The sequence below is a fragment of the Podarcis filfolensis genome (assembly GCF_964270895.1).
Source record: "Podarcis filfolensis genome assembly, chromosome: 8".
Lineage (NCBI taxonomy): Eukaryota > Metazoa > Chordata > Lepidosauria > Squamata > Lacertidae > Podarcis > Podarcis filfolensis.
The window spans coordinates 87,353,920-87,374,768 of record NC_139611.1 but is presented as its reverse complement, the minus strand read 5'-3'; the positions used below and the strand labels follow the sequence as shown (position 1 = coordinate 87,374,768).

The 20,849-nt window shown below is 48.4% G+C and overlaps 1 protein-coding gene across 1 annotated transcript; it reads right to left on the bottom strand.

The window, feature by feature from the left end:
• Positions 1 to 2,961: 2,961 nt before the first annotated feature.
• LOC310768952 (sushi domain-containing protein 4-like) lies at positions 2,962 to 20,010 on the bottom strand. Its single transcript, XM_083627929.1, has 5 exons — positions 19,839 to 20,010; positions 15,557 to 15,703; positions 9,120 to 9,335; positions 5,743 to 5,881; positions 2,962 to 4,098 (listed from the first exon to the last, which is right to left on the bottom strand). The coding sequence occupies exons 2-5, from the start codon at positions 15,657 to 15,659 to the stop codon at positions 3,759 to 3,761; spliced, it is 798 nt and encodes a 265-aa protein (XP_083484055.1). The 5' UTR covers positions 15,660 to 15,703; positions 19,839 to 20,010; the 3' UTR covers positions 2,962 to 3,758.
• Between the last annotated feature and the right edge of the window lie 839 nt (positions 20,011 to 20,849).

Here is a 20,849-nt window from a genome sequence, read left to right as displayed (position 1 = left end):
TAACCCGAGGTACCACTGTATCAGAGGATCGCCAAAGCATGTGCCATCAGGACGCAACATCAACAAAGCTAGAAGTCAGGTCACTCGTTATTCAGGTCTAGAAATCCTCCACCTTACTTTCGAAAATATTTTAAATGGTTCTGATTTTGGTTCCTCTGTTTTGCTTTCGTCAGGTTGGTGTTGGTTAAATGTTTAGTTGGCGTTGGCGGTTATTTTAATTTGGGTATGGCTGCAAACTGTTTATTATTGTTAATATTGTTGTTGTTGTTGGTTTCTATTGATTTGTTGGTTGGTTTGTTGCTCGTATAGGATATTTTGTTATTTCAATGTTTGATGCTTTGTTGTGTTTTTATATAGGTTGTAAGCTGCCCAGAGTGGCTGGGGAAACCCAACAAGATGGGTGGGATATAAATAAAAAAAATATTGTATTATTATTGAGCCCAATTGGCTCATGTAATTGTGGAGTTGGAAGGGGCCTGTGGGATCATCTAGTCCAACCCCCTGCAATGCAGGAATTTCAGCTAAATCATCTCTAAATCGCCCAACCTCTGCTTAGAAACCTCCAAGTAAGGAGGGTCCACAAGGTAATCTATTCCGCTGTCAAACAGCTCTTACCGTTAGAAAGTTCTTCCTGATGATAATAATTTTATATACAGGTGAAACCAGTGGCGTAGCGTGGGGGGGCAGACCGCACCGGGCGCAACATCTGGGGTTAGGGCAAATCCACGGGTTAGGGGGCGCAAATCCACGGGTTAGGGGGCGCAAATCCACGGGTTAGGGGGCGTAAATTACTTGCCTTGCCCCGGGTGCTGACAACCCACGCTACGCCACTGGGTGAAACTCGAAAAATTAGAGTATAATGGAAAAATTCATTTATTTCGGCTCCCCAAATCTCTTTTCTGATGAGAGCAGCTTTTGCATCTCATTTGGAAACCAAGAGTCTGGAGGAAGAATGGGGAGGCACACAATGCCAGATGCTTGAAGTCCAGTGTGAAGTTTCCGCAGTCTGTGTTGATTTGGGGAGCCATGTCATCAGCTGGTGTTGGTCCACTGTGCTTCATTGAGTCCAGGGTCAACGCAGCCGTCTACCAGGAGATTTTGGAGCACTTCATGCTTCCTTCCGCAGACGAGCTTTATGGGGATACTGACTTCATTTTCCAGCAGGTCTTGGCACCTGCCCACACTGCCAAAAGTACCAAAACCTGGTTCAGTGCCCATGGGATTACTGTGCTTGATTGGCCAGCAAACTCGCCTGACCTGAACCCCATAGAGAAAGATGAGAGACATGAGGCCGAGCAATGTAGAAGAGCTGAAGGCTGCTATTGAAGCTTCCTGGTCTCCCATAACACCTCAGCAGTGCCACAGGCTGATAGCATCCATGCCACGCCGCATTGAGGCAGTAATTGATGCAAAAGGGGCCCAAACCAAGCACTGAGTACATATGCATGCTTCTACTTCTCAGAGGTCCAGTATTGCTCTATTTGCAGTCCTTGTTTTGCTGATTTCATTTAATATTCTAATTTTATGAGATTGTTAATTTGGGGTTTTCATCAGCTGTACACCATGATCATCACAATTATAACAAATAAAGGCTTGACATATCTCACTTTGCATGTCACAAGTCTGTCTCATATATTAGTTTCACCTTTTAAGTTGAATTACTGAAATAAATGAACTTTTCCACAATATTCTAATTTTCTGAGTTTCACCTGTATATCCCTCCCATGTGGCGGGAGTTAGGGTTAGGGTGTTGAGCCTCCCCCATGAACCAGTACTGGGGCCTGTGCTTTGAAACTTGTTCATAGATGATTTGGAGTGGAGCAGTGTGAGGTGACCAGCTTTGCTGACGACACTAAATTATCGGAACGGAACGAGATTGCGAAGAGCTCCAAAAGGACCTCTCCAAACCGAGCCAACAGGCAGCAAAATGGCAAAGGCAATTCAACGGAAGCGAGGGCAAAGTGATGCCTGTTGGAGCAAAAATACAATAATATTAATTTGACATATACTGCTATGGAGTCTTAACCGGACGTGGTGGCCCGGGAACGAGACCTTGGGGTCATAGCGGAGAGCTCAGTGAAGTTGCCAACTCTGTGTGCGGTGACTGTGAAAAAGGCAAATTCCATCATTAGGAAAGGAAAATAAAACTGAAGAAGTTACTTTTCATTTGTGTGTGTTATGAGAGAGGGAGAAAAGTTTCTCTCTGCTTTCTCCTTGCAATACAGAATTTTATAAACATCGCTTCTTCCTCACCTTTTCTCTAAACTAGAAAGCCCCCAACACTGCAAACTTTTATTCACAGGGGAGTCGCTCCAGCCCCTTGATCGTTTTGGCTGCCTTTTCCCGAAAACTTTTCCAACTCTGCGATATCCTTTTTCAGTTGAGGCAACCAGAACTGTACACAGTATTCCAAATGAGGCTGCGCCCTAGATTTGTACAATGGCATTATGACACCAGCAGTTTTATTTTCACTTCCTTTCCTAATGATCCCTCGCATGGAATTTGCCTTTTTCCCAGCTACTGCACACAGGGTCAACATCTAGATAACCAGCCATTCAGAAACAATTTGTACCGTATTTTTCGCTCTATAAGACGCACCAGACCACAAGACTCACCTAGTTTTTGGAGGAGGAAAACAAGAAAAAAAATATTCTGAATCTCAGAAGCCAGGACAGCAAGAGGGATCTCTGCGCAGTGAAAGCAGCAATCCCTCTTGCTGTTCTGGCTTCTGTGATAGCTGCACAGCCTGCATTCGCTCCATAAGACACACACACATTTCCCCTTACTTTTTAGGAGGGAAAAAGTAAGTCTTATAGAGCAAAAAATACGGTAACTAGTACCTTAGGGGGGACTTTCTACACCCCCGAAACTCATCCCGGTCCCGACTTTAACACTTTGCAGATTTATTTATTTTTCAAAAAGTCCACACACACTAGGCAGATGTAAAAAATAATCCACAAGTGTAGAATGAACAAAGTTTTAATTGTTTTTTAAAAATAAATCTCTGAACACGACAAACAGCATTCAAAAGTATATCGGAGAGTGTACATTCAGACAACGTGGGGCAATTAACCCAGAGTGCTTGCAAGTGTCAATACTGCTTTCGGGCAAAGTCGCAAGTCTGTTCCTGCAGAACCAAATTCAGCGGAGGGAGTCAATATATGAACAGTTCCCCCGAGCCATTTGGGCCAAGACTTCCATCCGTTACTGGGGCAAGGGACCAGTCAGGGGCAGGTCCAAACTGGTCCCCTGGAGGCACCCAGTGCAGCCTCCAAGCTGTGTGATTTCTGAGCACAGCAGGCAAGGAAGGCTTTGGAGAGAAGGAACGATGAGTTTCCCCCATATCCACACACTCACGTTTTGCTTTGGGAAATAAAACGAATTAGGAAAAAGGCTTTAAAATAAAATTAAAAAGTAAATTAAGAAAAACAACAGCCAAAATTCTCAGGAGAGAATTCCTACTTATGTCCTGACACGGAAAACCAACCAGCCCTTTGAATCTGCAATATGGCTCCACTGCCGCAGGGCCATTGGACGGGGTATTAAGTCAGTCCCTCATTGGCGGATGCATCGCTCCACCCACCACAGCCCTCCAATAGCAGCATTTGATCAGGGAGGGGCAGGTCTTCCTTAGGGCACCCCCGTAATTCTCGCCCCCTCCAAGATTGTACAGGGAGCCACTTGGAAAAGGGTGGAGGGGAAAAGAAGGAAGGAAATCGTGGCTCCAAGGCGGATCAACAAAAGCGCTGCAAGCTTGGCTAAGGACAGTCCTTCTTTCCAACACCTGGGGGCAAGAGCGATGTGGGGAGCTGGGAGGGTGACTCTCTTCCTGGGGCAGGTCCCGATCCGGCAGAAGCTGCCACCAAGGAGTCCTCGTAGGAAGGGGGCTCCTCTCTGAGGCCGCAGAGATCTGGGGGGCCCCAGGCTTCCTGGGAAAGGACCAGAGGGGTCGGGCCCTGCACCCCCGGAGGCGAGGGGCACCCCGTGTGACCGTAGACGGCCTCTTCGTACGAGGGGAGGGGGCCTCCGCTGCAGTCCAGTCCGGGCACGTCAAGCTCTTCCACTTGCTCCAACGGGTCGTCCAGGGGCTCGTAGGAACTGGGGGGGGGGGAGAAACAGCACCATGAGGGTCTTTGCACCAAAGTTCTGTACAAGCCCGAGCAAAGTGTGACCCCCGCAGTTTGCAAAAGGGAGGAAGGGTGTGTGAGAAGGACCAGTCTATTCGTTTTTAAAAAATATCTCTATACAGCTATTCATTTTTTTAAAAAAAGTCTAGAGTATGTTATAAGATTTTTAAGTATTTGCCCAGGACGATATCTACCTTTACCTCCCCACCCCCATATTATGTTGTTATTTTTATGTATATCATGCTATGGCCACACGGCTAATGCAATAAAATCTATTGTGAGAAAGGTGTCAAATACAGTACAATACAGTAGTGCCTCGGGTTAAGAACTTAATTTGTTCCGGAGGTCCGTTCTTAACCTGAAACTGTTCTTAACCTGAAGCACCACTTTAGCTAATGGGGCCTCCCGCTGCTGCTGCTGTGCAATTTCTGTTCTCATCCTGAAGCAAAGTTCTTAACCCGAGGTAATATTTCTGGGTTAGTGGAGTTTGTAACCTGAAGTGTATGTAACCTGAGGTACCACTGTATTCATAAATGCACACATATCTAAATATATGAGCCATGTGTCTGAAATCATCAGGGAGAGCAATCCTGAAGCCATTTTGACTCTCCCAATGACCTCAAATATTCCTTTGCAAGGAGGGAGGCAAATGGGGAAAGTCTTCCCATTGTCTTTTTGCTTGCAAATCCTGCCTTAAGGGCGTATTTGTGTATGAATAGGGTGAGCCTGTGATCTGAGTTCAGGAACTAAACTATTAACCATCACAAAAGAATGGCCAGGCTGCCCAGGTAATGCAATCAGTGACCATTGTCAGGTATCCTGGCAGATGGGATTTCTGCTGTAGACCACCTCCTTCTGTGATGCATGTATGATGTTTTGGGGGGTGGTCTTGCGCAATCGGATGGGCAATTTCAAGAGTCTATATAAGGGCTTGCACACCATTGTTCAGAGTTCTTCCTCCTGCGTGTGGTGAATGAGGACCCTGTTGCAACAGTTTAATAAAGATCAGGCTTACTAACTGCTTTGCTTCTCAATATTCTCTGGTTGGCCTCTGTTATTCTCTCCTACCAATAGGAAACCCACTTAAGGACTCTGTACGGGCCTTGGATACCCCATAAGAGAAAGGGAGCAGTTGTTGTTTTTTCTTATAACACGTAATACAGCAAACATAAATGTAAAGGGACCCCTGACCATTAGGTCCAGTCGTGGCCGACTCTGGGGTTGCGGCACTCATCTCGCTTTATTGGCCGAGGGAGCCGGCGTACAGCTTCCGGGTCATGTGGCCAGCATGACCAAGCCGCTTCTGGCGAACCAGAGCAGCGCACGGAAACGCCGTTTACCTTCCTGCCGGAGTGGTACCTATTTATCTACTTGCACTTTGAGGTGCTTTCAAACTGCTAGGTTGGCAGGAGCAGGGACCGAGCAACAGGAGCTCACCCCGTCGCGGGGATTCGAACCGCCGACCTTCTGATCGGCAAGTTCTAGGCTCTGTGGTTTAACCCACAGCGCTACCCTTCTAATAATACAGTAAACATACTGTATAATAAATACACTTCAACAGTGGAAGGTAGCAGACTACAAACAGGATCCACTCTTGGAGTTTGCCCAGGCTCACCTGAGGCAGCGGCAGAAATGGAGTCTCGACTTCAGGAGGACACAAGCCACAACTGCCACCAGAATGGCGGAAAATATCACGGCGGCAGCCAGCACCATGGGGACGGAGGCAGCGGAGAGGAAGGCGTCGGGACGTGGAGCTGCAAGGGTTGGGTGGGGAGGCAGGAGAAATATAATGGAGACCCTTAGGAATGTGCAAAATTGTTGGTTAAGGCTGCGGGTATCAGTGCCCAAAACTAAACAGGGAGAGCAGACCTACACAGATGGAAGAAAAAGTCAAGATGCCTCTTGGTGGGTCAATCAACGTTAGGGCAAGAGGTGTCAAAAATGTCTGTGGTGGCAGGAATGACCCAAACTGGCCCATCCAGGCCAGCTGCCCATCCGAACAGGGGCGGTGTGTTTGAGAAGCCTGCAAGCATTCTGCCACCCAAACACTGAGATTCATTTCACTGCTGGAATATCTTAAATCTTAGGCCATGGGTAGGCAAACTAAGGCCCGGGGGTCAGATCCGGCCCAATTGTCTTCTAAATCCGGCCCACGGACAGTCCGGGAATCAGCATGTTTTTACATGAGTAGAATGTGTGCATTTATTTAAAATGCATCTCTGGGTTATTTGTTGGGCATAGGAATTCGTTCTTTTTTTTATTTTCAAAATATAGTCCGGCCCCCCACAAGGTCTGAGGGACAGTGGACCGGCCCCCTGCTGAAAAAGTTTGCTGACCCCTGTCTTAGACCACCCTGAGTGCCCTGGCAGGATGATAACACACAAGGTCAGCAGCTACCATCGCTATAGCAGCACAACCGTTACCCACTGCTGTCAATAGGCCAAGATCTCTGTTGGACTCAAAAGCTTGCCTACTTGAAAGTTGGCTCGCTAAGGCCCCCAACCCAATCCTAAGCAACTCTGCGTAGCAGACAAGCCTCTCAAATAAACTGGAGCCAAATAAATGCGAATCAGAATGAGTCTGAATTCATATCCCCGGGATTGAAATTTGAACACTACTTTTCGGTGGCTGCAGGAAAAGCCAATCTGGTGCCCTGCAAATGTCGCTGGACTGCAAGTTGCCTCATCATCCCTGAGCCCAACAATCATCTGCAAAGTCAGATTCTTCTTCTCCTTGGCAGCCAATGGCAGCTGCCTGCAAAACGGTGGGTGACAGAGTGAACTGTTGTTGCGGTTATGTCCACAAGGTGGCAACCAAACCGGTGGAGAGGCTTGAATTCTGAGCCCAGGTAATCCGAATTTTGCATCTTGCATGAATGGCGCTCAGGATTGGGCCATGACACACCGACTGTGCAACACAAGGAGAGCCCCCCCTTGCAACATCGGAGGGTGTGGGGTGCAATGCTAGGAGTGCGCACGGCACCATGGATCGCGCACCACTTGAAATATTGCCTGAGAACCATAGCTGTCAACCGTCCCTTATTTGGTGGGAAAGTCCCTTATCCCAGCGCCGTGTCCCGCTGCTGTCCCTTATTGATGATGTCCCTTAAATTTCCCGGGTTTCAAAGGAAGCAGCTCCTCTCCCTCCCTCCCTCCCTCCCTGCCGGCCAGGGGAGGAGGGAGGCTCCAACTGTGTTGCTTGGCTGCGTTGCTCACCCAATAAGGAGTCTAAAAACGACTGGGGGGTGGAGCTTGCATGCCTTGTGCCGATCAAATAGGCAGCGTTGCCTGGGGACTCGCCTTTGCTCAGCGCTTCCCAGCGGAGAGGTGACGGTGGTTTTCCTTGCTGCATCCCCTTTGCCGGGTTGCTGCGCTGTGGGAACCACCGCTTGAGGCTTCGTTTGGCTGCTGGCTGGGCATTCTGCCTTTGGTTGGGAGGGGGCTCAGAAGTTGAAAATACCTGTGCTCTGAAAATCCCTTATTTTGGCTGCTGATCCCTTATTTTTGAGGCTGCTGGTCCCTTATTTTCAAATCTGTAAGTTGACAGCTATGATGAGAACAGCCTGCTAGGTTAGGCCAGCGGCCCACCAAGTCCAGCATCCTATTCTTGCAGTGGCCAAGGAAATGCCCGATTGGGGTGGACATGTGAGAAAACGAAACAGTCTTGGGAACAGATTTATAACGAATTGAAAAAGATATTTAAATACACTTTCCCAAAAAAGCCGGAAGCTTTCTTGCGAGGTCTGATGGGAAAGGAAATAGAAAAAGCAGATCAAAGGTCATTTATGTATGCTACGACTGCTGCCAGAACTTGTTAGCCCAAAATTGGAAAGTACCAGAATTACCAACAATAGAGGAGTGGCAGACGAAGATTATGCAGAACTAGCAAAACTGACCTGTAGAATCCAGAATCAGGAAGAAGCAAAATTCCAAAAAGATTGGAGTAAATTTATGGAGTACATAAATAATAACTGTAGAAATTTGAAGACTCTGGCAGGACTGAAATAAATCTTACGATGTAGATAGGACTGGATAAAATAAGAAACTGTTGAAAAGTAACTGACATAAGAAAACCTGTTGAAGGGAGGGAAGGAAGTCAATGCTCAGCAGAGTGGGGGGGGGGGGAATGTGGGTAAATGATTGCTGTCCTTCCAGTGAGCACTCAGGGCTGATTTCCTTCAGAATGGAGAGGTTTGATCTTCTTGCAGTCCATGGGACTCTCAAGAGTCTCCTCCAGCACCAGAATTCAAAAGCATCCATTCTTCGGCGATCAGCCTTCTTTATGGGCCAGCTCTCACTTCCATACATCACTACTGGGAAAACCATAGCTTTAACTATACGGACCATTCTGGTTAGAAGCCATCAATAGCCCTCTCCTCCTCCACGAATCCTGCAGCAGTGAGTTCCGCAGTTTAACTAGGTGCTGGACGAAGAAAGACTTGCTTTTGTCTGCCTCGAATTTTCCAACGACCAACTGGGTGCCTACAAGTTCTACTGTTACATGACAGGGAGAAAAGTTATCTCCTCCCCTCTTTCTCAAATACCATGCATCATTTTATAAACTCCCATCCTGTCCCCTCTTCCCCGCCTTTTCTCTAAACCAGGGTTCCCCAAACCTTGGGTCTCCAGCTGTTCTTTTTAGACTACAACTCCCATCATTCCTAGCTAACAGAACCAGTGATCAAGGATGATGGGAACCGTAGTCCAAAAACAGCTGGGGACCCAAGGTTTGGGAAACTCTGGACTAAACTTTTTTCTTTAAAAAAAGAACAAGATGCCACAATCTTCCTTTGCAGGGGAGTCAGTCAAAGCCTCAAGGGGCTGTTCATGCAGTTGGGTCATCTCTGATTTGGCAAACCGGATACACAAATTATTCTCCCCTTTGCATTTTTATTCTGGGTATGGGGCAGAGAGAGAAAGAGAGAGAAAGAGGGAGAGAGAGAGAGAGAGAGAGAGAGAGAGAGAGAGAGAGAGAGAGAGTCACAACACTTACTTCCTGGGGGCATGCAAGCGAGGTCTCTCAGCATATTCCACTGCCCTCCTCGGCAGAAGGCGAGGGCTGGCAGGCTGGTCGTGACGTATCCAGGTAGGCAGTAGAATTCCAGCACCGTTTCGGGTCCGAACAGGTCTGAGTCCGGAAGAGGCATCTGGCATAGGGGGGCCTGGCATCGGTAGGCACTGTGAGCGGGCGGGTCTGGTGGTCTGCACCCTGGGGTCAGAGGGAAAATCAGAGGGGAGGGATGTAAAGAAGCGCAAAGGAAATGGGCAAACCCCAAATCCCCAAGTGTGTTTGGTGGCCCAGTTCCTGAGCCATCAGAAACAGAAACCTTGCAACAGGCTCTAAAAGGATATCAAAGTACGTTTCCAAGCACAATTCAAAGTGTTGGTGCTGACCTTGAAAGCCCTAAAGGGCCTCAAAGGCCCAGTAGACCTGAAAGAGCGTCTCCACCTCCATCACTCAACCTGGACCACTGAGGTCCAGTGCCAAGGGCCTTCTGGCGGTTCCCTCACTGCAAGAAGTGAGGTTACAGGGAACCAGGCAGAGGGCCTTCTCGGTAGTGGCACCCGCCGTGTGGAACTCCCTCCCACCAGATGTCAAAGAGAACAACTACCAGACTTTTAGAAGACATCTGAAGGCAGCCCTGTTCAGGGAAGCTTTTAATGTTTAATAGACTATTGTATTTTAATTTTCTGTTGAAAGCCGCCCAGAGTGGCTGGATAAGCTCAGCCAGATGGGCAGGGTATAATAAATTATTATTATTATTATTATTCAAAATAGCTTGCTTACGGCATCTAAGAAGCCGAGAGAATCATCCAGACAAGCTGGGACAACTCAGTCGGTAGAGCATGAGGCTCTTAATCTCTAAGTTGTGGGTTCGAGTCCTACACTGGGGGGGAGATTCCCGCATTGAAGGGGGTTGGGCTAGATGACCCTTGGGGTCCCCTAACAACACTATGATTCTGTAACTTCTATGACAATTTCAAAATGCTGGCTATGACCATAAAACCCTAGTCCAGTGGTTCCCAGACTTTTCCCCACCTTGGTTCCATAAACTCATCCCTGTCACCCCTCACCCTAAATCTACAAAGACCAGCAGTTAGCAGAACTCGCTAAGGAAGATCATCACACAATAAAATACAGAACAATACCAATTGTTGCCCATTTTATGCAAAAAGTCAATTAAAACCACTTAGTTTAACGAATTCAACAAAATAGATGAACTTGATCCAATGATAGCAGCTTTTCAAAGCCTGAAAGTTGTGTACCCCTCCAGGATCCCACCCCCCCTTACCTCTCAGTGTCCCCCTGAGTAATCCTACTGCCCCCCCCCCCACTTTGGGAGCCACTGCCACATATAGATTAGGTCCAGGCTACTGGGAAGATCATTGTTGTTTAGTCGTTTAGTCATGTCCGCCTCTTCGTGACCCCCTGGACCAGAGCACGCCAGGCACTCCTGTCTTCCACTGCCTCCCGCAGTTTGGTCAAACTCATGTTTGTAGCTTCGAGAACACTGTCCCACCATCTCGTCCTCTGTCGTCCCCTTCTCCTTGTGCCCTCCATCTTTCCCAGCATCAGGGTCTTTTCCAGGGAGTCTGCTCTTCTCATGAGGTGGCCAAAGTCTTGGAGCCTCAGCTTCAGGATCTGTCCTTCCAGTGAGCACTCAGGACTGATTTCCTTCAGAATGGAGAGGTTTGATCTTCTTGCAGTCCATGGGGCTCTCAAGAGTCTCCTCCAGCACCAGAATTCAAAGGCATCAATTCTTCGGCGATCAGCCTTCTTTATGGTCCAGCTCTCACTTCCATACATCACTACTGGGAAAACCAGAGCTTGAACTATACGGACCTTTGTTGGCAAGGTGATGTTTCTGCTTTTTAAGATGCTGGGAAGATCATATCTCCGTATAATTTAGGCTGAGGGGCAGTCCAAGGTGAGATTCATGGCTGAGGAGGGATTCGAACCCTGGTCTCTCCCAGGCCCAAGTCCAAGACTCTAACCTTTTCGGCCGTGGCCCTGGCCTGGTGGAACGCTCTGCGACAAGAGACTAGAGCCCTGCGGGATCTGACATCTTTCCGCAGGGCCTGCAAGACGGAGCTGTTCCGCCAAGCCTTTGGGCAGGATGCAGTTTGACTTATGTACTTTCCTTTGTATAAAACAAGCCCAAAGGAGGCCCCCAACTCACTCACAGGTCCTTGTATGCTCAGTGGAAACAGTTGGTCATGGCAATCATTAACCACTCTCAACTCCAACCTGATAATTACCACCTGCCCAGTTTTTAACTCATCTGAATTAATTTAAAGATGTATTTTAACTAATTGATGTCTGTTTTTATGCATATTGCGTTGTTTTTATGATGTTAGCAGCTCTTGGCCAGGGAGGGCGGGATACAAATAAATTATTATTATTATTATTATTATTATTATTATTAACCACTGTGGAATTGTAGAGTTGGAAGGGACACCGAGGGTCATCCAGTCCAACCCCCCACAATGCAGAAATCTTTCATCCAACGTGAGGTTTAAACCCACAACTCTGAGATAAATGATCTCACGCTCTGCCGATCGAGCCAAAATATATCAAACACTCATCATTGCAAAGATCACAACTGGCAGAGCGTTATGTATGATCTTGGCAGCTCAAGAGATAGTAATTGCTACTCGGTGGAAAACAGCCCAAAATCTTGCACCAGATGCTTGGGTACCACTCACTCTGGAATGTAGCCACACTGGAGAAAATTACCCATCATTTGAGATTTCAACAGGGACTAGAACCTCCAGATGCTTTTTAAACGACTTGGCAGCCCCTCCTATACAACGAAATCATCATTTCCAAAACTTCCCTTGTCACACGCCTGGCAAATCTGGAAGTAGACTTGATAATCAGATAATGATGATATTATTTACATGGGAGTTTTTTTGTGTGTTATTTTAAGCCATGCCATGTGCAACTGCTTTACTCATTCTACGTGCCTCATTCTATAGTCTTGTTTCTCAACTTTCCATTTTCCTCTGCTCCTATAATTGTTCCCTGTTTTATACACATTTAACAATGTGTATAAAACAAGTCCAACCCCTGCAATGTTTCCAGTATCGTATTGAGAGCCAGGGTGGTGTAATGGTTGTAGTGATGGACTGACTATGACCTGGGAGGACGCGGGTGGCGCTGCAGGTTAAACCTCAGAGCCTAGGACTTGCCGATGAGAAGGTTGGTGGTTCAAATCCCCACGACAGGGTGAGTGCCAGTTCCTCGGTCCCAGCTCCTGCCAACCTAGCAGTTCGAAAGCACGTCAAAGTGCAAGTAGATAGATAGGTACCGCTCCGGCAGGAAGGTAAACGGCATTTCCGTGCGCTGCTCTCCAGAAGTGGCTTAGTCCTGCTGGCCACATGACCCGGAAGCTGTACGCCGGCTCCCTCGGCCAATAAAGCGAGATGAGCACCACAACCCCAGAGTTGGCCATGACTGGACCTAATGGTCAGGGGTCCCTTTACCTTTACCTCTAACAATAAAATTTTAAAAAACCCTTTACTGGGGGGGGGGGGAGAGAAAGACAATTGGCAGAGAGAGTGGGCAATGCCCAGCAGGTCACAGAAGCTGGAGCACAGAGCGACAACATAAAGAATTACGTAGCACAACGAAACGTCAGATCTTGATGCTCTTCCTCATTCCGCGTAACGGCTCGATGTTGCAACATGCAGACAGACACATTGCAAAACAAGGAATCCACAAATTCAGGATAAAAAAAGGAGGCGCCGCCTTCACCCAACCTCTTCCCGGTTTTGCACTTCAGCCTCAGCGCTGTTGCTCACAGGAAGTCTACGACCCAACTCCTGTGACCAAAGCAGTCTCCAGATTCAGCTTGCAACACACCTGTTTTTCAAGAAACTTGCAACAACCCCATTCTGCGAACGTTTCTGGCGGCTGAAGTGCTGGCATGAGGCAAGGCCATGTAGTCCTGGGAATGCAGATGACGAACGGCCTCAGTTGACGGCTTCCGACTGGCGACTTCGCTCCGTCCACCCCCAGGACTGGCCGCTTGAGGTTTTGAGCTCCAAGACGTGCAAAGAGCAAAGACCTCAGTTTCCACCTGAGTCCTGTTCCCAAGAGGGGAGAGGGAGCCAGGGGTCTCCCCAAGGAAGCCATCTGCAACAATGTTATCTAGTTATCTCCCGCTTGGACTACTGCAATGCGCTCTATGTGGGGCTACCTTTGAAGGTGACCCGGAAACTACAACTAATCCAGAATGTGGCAGCTAGACTGGTGACTGGGGGCGGCCGCCGAGACCACATAACACCAGTCCTGAGAGATCTTCATTGGCTCCCAGTTATGTTTCTGAGCACAATTCAAAGTGTTGGTGCTGACCTTGAAAGCCCTAAATGGCCTAACCTCCTTTTAAAAGCTAGATTGGTGACCATCACTGCCTCCTGTGGGTGAGAGTTCCATAGTTTAACAATGTGAAGAAGTACCGTATTTTTCGCTCCATAAGACACACTTTTTTCTTCCTAAAAAGCAAGGGGAAATGTCTGTCCGTCTTATGGAGTGAATGCGTGGTCCCCGGAGCCGAATTGCCCAGGGGCGAAAAGCAGATCCTGCTTTTCTTTTTTTGAAAGAGGGAAGTGGGTGTTGAAACAAAGCCGCTGATAGTTTGCCGATAGGGGAGAGAGATAAGGGACGCTAGAGATAAAGGAGGCTGCCTGGGAGGGGGGAGGTAAAGACAGCAAACTTGCGAAGGGGGGAAATAGGAAGACGAAAGCAATGAGGAGAGAAATTAGAAGAAAAGGAGGAGCAAAAAACTGCTCCAGCTAAGGAAAAGAGACTAAGGCAAACAAGAGGGAAGGGAGTGTTGAAAGGAAGCAGCTGATCAGCAAGCGATCAGGAGGGAGATAAGGGACGCTAGAGATAAAGGAGGATGCCTGGGAGGGGGGAGGTAAAAGCCCATGGATCCTCAGGATTTTTGCATTGGGTCACCCCAAATTCACCATCAGATCACATGTCTGTGGCCACAGCATGAACCACAAAAATCATAAATCCACTGTTTCATTCAGAATATTTTTTTACTTGTTTTCCTCCTCTAAAAACTAGGTGCGTCTTATGGTCAGGTGTGTCTTATGGAGCGAAAAATACGGCACTTTATCTGCCCTAAATCTTCCAACATTCACTGGATGCCTAGGTCGCCTCTCAGTCTTCTCCAGGCTGAAACAGACCCAGCTCCCTCAACCATTCCTCATCAGACTCGGTTTCCTTGATCGTCTCAGTCGCCCTCCTCTGCGCACAGAATTGCAGAACTGTAGAGTCGGAAGGGACCCCGAGGGTCATCCAGTCCAACCCACAGCAATGCAGGAACCTCAGCCAAAGCATACATGACAGGCGGCCATCCGACATTCAGGCCTGTCCATCTTGGTGGGGCAGCATCTTCCAGAGGGCAGCAGACCAGCTTAGGGGCACAGGATAGTCGCTGCAGGCAGCATGCCCAATGGCTAGCGACAATGAGCGTCGCTAATGTCTTTAAATCTTTACATTGTTCCTTAATGTACTCTGTGAATTTATACCATTCTTCTTTAAATTTACTGTCATCTTGCTGTCTGATCTTCTTGCCATTTCTGCATAATCCATCATTTTCACTCTCCACTCTTCCTCGGCTGACTTTCCCTCTTCCTTCCATCTCTGGCCAAAAAGCATTCTTGCAGCTGTTGTTGCATACATGAACAGTCTTTTGGTATTTCTTCTCCTGTAATGTCTATTAAAAAGGCTACTCGGTTTGTTTGTTTTACAAAAGTTATCTCAAACTTTTTTTTTCAGTTCATTATAAATCATTTCCCAGAATGCTCTAGCCTTTTTGCACGTCCACCACTAATACTGTAGCTAAAAACACAACATACAGCAGAGAACATTGCATGAAAAAAAATATATTTGCACATTTTTTACAGACAAAAACATAAGGGTGAAGGAAATTCATAGCATAACATATTTATGTATAACTGCCTACCAGAAACGCACAAAGCTTCACCTACCGCAGATGTACAGCAACCCTTGAATCAATGTGCAATTAACTGCTACTGCTTTGAATTTTACCGTGTTATCTGCTTCCTTAGTGGGTTGGGCAAACCGCTATTCAGAATAACGCTTTTTTATAGGCAGGTTTAGGAGGATGAGTCTACGGAATGGGATCTGAAAAAGTCTGGAATCCCAGTGTTTCCCAAAGCTTGGGTCTGTCTGTTTTTGGACTACAAATCCCATCATCCCTGACCACTGGGTAACGAGGGATGATGGGAGTTGTAGTCCAAAAACAGCTGGGGACCCAAGCTGGGGAAACCTTGCTCAGTCTAGACAAAGATCCCATCACAGCCATCGGCTTTGATGCCAGAGGATAAAAACCACACAGACTACGTAGGAACCGCCAAGGTTGCTCACCCAGCGACTGGCTCGATGCCTACCTTTTCTCCGGAAGGAAAGCCGGGTGTCGCCCAGTGTCACGAGAGCCAGGCAGACGAAGAGGCTTCTCGTGGTCTTCTTGTGAGAGCAGGACATTTTGAGCATCAGCTCTGGCAAGCAGGGGAAAGGACAAAGGTCGCCCAAGGACCCTGTGGCAGAGGAGGAGAAAGGACGGATCAATATTTGCACGCCCAAAAAACACCCGGACTCAGCATTCAAGGATGGGGCTACTCCACCCTGCGCCAGCTAAGGGACCGGACGTCCGAAACAGGCAGAGGGCACCCAGCTGAGGAAGGCCAATGAAAACAGCCAGTGGGGCATGAAGGGTTTTAAGAGTGTTGCAGGGTTCAAATCTCCACTCCCTGGGTGGCCATGGGCCAGTCACCTACCTCACAGGGTTGTTGGGAGGGTGAAATGGGGAGGAAGCAAACCATGAACATCTTGAGATGCTTGGAAGATAACGGTGGTATATAAAGGCAAGAAGGAAGGAAGGAAGGAAGGAAGGAAGGAAGGAAGGAAGGAAGGAAGGAAGGAAGGAAGTGTTGGGCCCTGGGAGATGGGTTTCTGGACAGGGCTACCGCATTGATCCAATTAATCATTAGAGCCAGTGCCGGGTTTACATATAAGTTAAACAAGCTATAGCTTAAGGCCCCACTCTCTTGGGGGCCCCAAAAAAATTTAAAGGGAAAAAAACAAATAATTAAAAAAACAAATAAAATAAAACCTACATACAGCAAGAGTGTTTTGTGTTGTATAGGCTCCTATTACGTCCATAAATTACCATATAGCAGACAAGTCCAACTTTCAAGAGACTGAGATCTACTCCAACTATAAAAAAACTGGCAGTGACCTACAAAAGTTGTTGAGCTCTTTTGGGGGAGGTAAAAGTTGTTCAGAGTTTTTTAGAAAGTCAAAGTTGTTGAGCTTTTTTGTTGCGGGTCTAACGATCTACCGCAATCTACCACGGACACCCCACGATCTACCAGTAGATCGCGATCTACCTGTTGGACACACCTGCCATATAACATATATTCTACACAGAAAACAGTGACAATTTGTTGTTGACAAAGGACAGCTGGACATATAAAGGGCCCCATTACCTTCAGGAGCTGAGGGCCTCATCAAACCTAAATCCAGCCCTGATTAGAGCAATAGATAAAAGTGCTGATGAATAAAACAAGAGCCGTGGCCCAGTGCAAATTTTTGAGCACCGGAATTATGTGCTGGCAATACTTTCTCCCCTTCAGTCGCCCAGGGGTGGCATTTTGCACCAGATGGAGCCTCCAGACCAGGCCCAAGGATAGCCCTGAAAAGAGCATGTTGTAATAATAAAGGCTGCTAATGCATGGATCACCGTGAACAGACCATCCTTGGCCCAGAATACCTGAAGGAGCATCTCCACGCCCATTGTCCAGCCCGGACACTGAGGTCCAGCTCTGAGGGCATTCTGGCGGTTCCCTCCCTGCGAGAAGTGAGGTTACAGGGAAGCAGGCAGAGGGCCTTCTCGGTGGTGGCGCCCGCCCTGTGGAACGCCCTCCCAGCAGATGTCAAGGAAAGAAACAACTTAATGTTTTTAATGTTTGATGTTTTGTTGCATTTTTAATATTTTGTTGCAAGCCGCCCAGAGTGGCTGGAGAAACCCAGCCAGATGGGCGGGGTATAAATAAATTACTACTACTACTACTAATTCTGGTGCTGGAGGAGACTCTTGAGAGTCTCATGGACTGCAAGAAGATCAAACCAATCCATTCTTAAGGAAACCAGCCCTGAGTGCTCACTGGAAGGACAGATCCTGAAGCTGAGGCTCCAAGACTTTGGCCACCTCATGAGAAGAGAAGACTCCCTGGAAAAGACCCTGATGTTGGGAAAGATGGAGGGCACAAGGAGAAGGGGACGACAGAGGACGAGATGGTGGGACATTGTTCTCGAAGCTACCAGCATGAGTTTAACCAAACTGCGGGAGGCAGTGGAAGACAGGAGGGCCTGGCGTGCTCTGGTCCAGGGGGTCACAAAGAGTCGGACATGACTAAACAACTAAACAACAACACCACCACTACTACTCCAGAGGCCAAGATAGATCCAGCCCCCCCCCAACTCTGAACCTTTCAGAGGGAGCTCAACCCCACCCTGAACAGGAAACCAGCCCATCTCCTCCATTCCACCACAGCATCCTGAACACCAGTTTCTGGAAACCACAGGAGGAGAGAATCATTGAAGTGTAGGGTTGGAAGGGACCTCCAAAGGTCATCCAGTCCAACCCCCTGCCATGCAGGAATCTCAGATAGAGCATCCCTCACAGATGGCTATCCAACCTCTGCTTAAATGCCTTCAAGGAAGGAGAGCCCACCACTCCGCGAGGGAGGCTGCTCCACTGTCAAACAGCTCTTACTGTCAGAAAGTGAACCTGTGTTCGTATCCTGCTCTCAGGCAGCCCTTTGGGGCATCTGAGTGGTTGCTGTGAGAACAGGATACTGGCATAGATGGCCCACTGGCCTGATCCACGCTCTTCTGCCTCCACAGAACAGTCCAGATGATGCACAATTTCTCCTGACTCCTGCCATTTTCCAGTGAAGAAGTTTTTGAACTCATGACCGCCTTGCCTCTTGGGCAAGTTTTAGCCACAGAGGAGTTCCCCGCTTCCTCCAGTTCTCAGAATTCAGCCCCACTGACTAATCATCTGGAATGGAAACTCAAGCGTCAGCAAGAAGGCAACAGGGAGCAGTATCTTGGGCTCTGAAAAAGGGCCGCTCTTAAACCCATTTTCCAGCCCGCAATCAAGGTGCAACTCTCACTGCGCCGCAAGAACCACAATGCACACACCCCCCAGGCTAAGCCAATCAATGGCTCAAGGATGGAGGAGGAAGAAATGGACTCTGACCAGGGAAGAGTCACGGATTCAAATCCCCCACTAAGCCATGAAGCTCCCTGGGTGACCTTTGCTCTCTCCCTGGGCTCCAAATCAAACCTTGGGGAGTAAATTCACTGCTTACTACCCAGATGCCGGGGGGGGGGGGGATATGAAGAGGCCGGAGGATGCTTCGTATTACTACCAGTAGTAGTAGTATTAGTAATACTACTAATACTAATAGTTCTAATAATAGTACAGTGGTACCTTGGGTCACAGACGCTTCAGGTTACAGACTCCGCTAACCCAGAAATAGTACCTCGGGTTAAGAACTTTGCTTCAGGATGAGAACAGAAATCGCATGGCGGCAGCAGGAGGCCCCATTAGCTAAAGTGGTGCTTCAGGTTAAGAACAGTTTCAGGTTGAAAACGGACCTCCAGAACGAATTAAGTTCTTAACCCGAGGTAAAAAGGTAAAGGGATCCCTGACCATTAGGTCCAGTCATAACCAACTCTGGGGTTGCAGCACTCATCTCATACTAGTACAGTGGTACCTCTGGTTAAGAACTTAATTCATTCTTCACCTGAAACTGTTCTTAACCTGAAGCACCATTTTAACTAATGGGGCCTCCTGCTGCTGCTGCGCCGCCGGAGCACGATTTCTGTTCTCATCCTGAAGCAAAGTTCTTAACCTGAAGCACATGTAACCTGAGGTACCACTGTACTAATACTACTAGTAGTAGTATATCTCCCTTCATCCGAGTATCCCAGGGTGCTTCACAACAGAAAAATACAAAACGAGCAAACAAAATACGCCATAAAACCAAACCACTATCTCCCTTCCCACAAACACATTTCCAAAGCCATCAAAAGTTTATCAACCAAATACCCGGTTGAAGAGAAATGTTTTCTTCCGGCACCTAAACATATGCAGTGAAGACACTGGCATACACTTAATGTATATAAGGAGGTGCCAATTTACCTTTACAATGGAGCAATGGTTTAGTAAGCTTCAGCAAGAGGAGCACATTTGGGCAAAGGGCACAAGGTCGAAAGGGGTCTTGCTGGGGTGTCTTGGCGGTGAAAAGCGGCAGAATTTGGGGACCCCCCAAGGACCTCTGCGAAAGACGACTGGACGAGTCTATGCTAACAATCGGAGATGATTTTAAGACGTACAAAAAGTTAAAGCAACAAGAGAGAGGGAGAAACGAGGAAACCCCTCCTTAAGCCCCGGGGCGCTTCAAAGATTGCGCGCTGCGCGCTGCGCACCGACCGCGAGGCGCCCGCGGCTTCTGCGCGCCCCTTCCCCAGTCTCCAGTCTCCGCGTAAAGTGCGCGTAAAGCGGCTCTCTGGCCTCCCCTGAAGGCGGGAGGTGGGGGGTAGGAGGGGGACAGGAGCTGGGGGGGGCAGGGAAAGGGAAAGGCAACAAGACGAACCCACTTCCAGCGCCGGCGCGCGGATCTCCTCGAAGAAGGTATCCAAAAGCCGCGTGGGAGCGCGAGGTGGATTTAAGTAGGGAGGGGATCCTCCCTGTGTGGGCGGGGCCGTAGCCAAGCCCCGCCCCTTCTTTGTTTCTCGCACAGGTAATCCGGATTAGCAGAATCGTCGATTTAGAAGGGACCGATTTGAGGATCCTCTAGTCCCGTGGTTCCCAACGTGGGGGGGTCAATTTGATTTTTAAGGGGGGCAATTCGAGAATGAGGTATTAACAGTTAATGTGCTTTTTAGGCTTCAGGTGAATAGGAGCTCACTTTTTGAATAATAAGAATTATATGTCATAAAGGGGGGGCATCAGGATTTTAGAGGTGCTGGGGGGCATGGCAAAAAAAAAAAAAAAGGTTGGGAACCATTTATCTACTCCAACCCCTACAATGCAAGAATATGCAGCTGTCCCATACGGGGATCGAACCTGCCATCGTGGCCTCGCCAGCACCACATTTGCCCCGCAAGAGCCAGCGACTCCTCTTGACCTTGGGTGCGTCGTTGGGCAAAGGAACAGGCTCCGTAGCTGTCCCGGCTCATTTATTTCTTTGTTGCATTGAAATTTCCCACCGTTTCCCCCAGGCGGTCAAGTGGCCCTGCTAGCTAAGGATGATGGGAGTTGTAGTCCATCAACCCCTGGGGACCCGAGGCTGAGAAAGGCTGCTCTGGCGAGGGAGGAGCGGGGCCCAGCCCAGGTGGTGCCGCCCAGATGTGTTGGACTACAACTCCCATCAGCGCAACTCCCAAGCTGGCGCGCATCCTTCGCATCTCCCTGCTTCTTAACAACAACCCTGTGGGGTAGGTTAGGGCTGAGAGGGGCAGAGTGACTGCCACCCCCAGGATCACACCCAGGGTGAGCTTTTTGCACCCTGGTCTCTCCCAGCTCCCATTCCGGCACTCTAACCCAGCCTTTCTGGACTTTGGGTCGCCATGTCTTGTTGGACTACAACTCCCATCATCCCTGGCCAA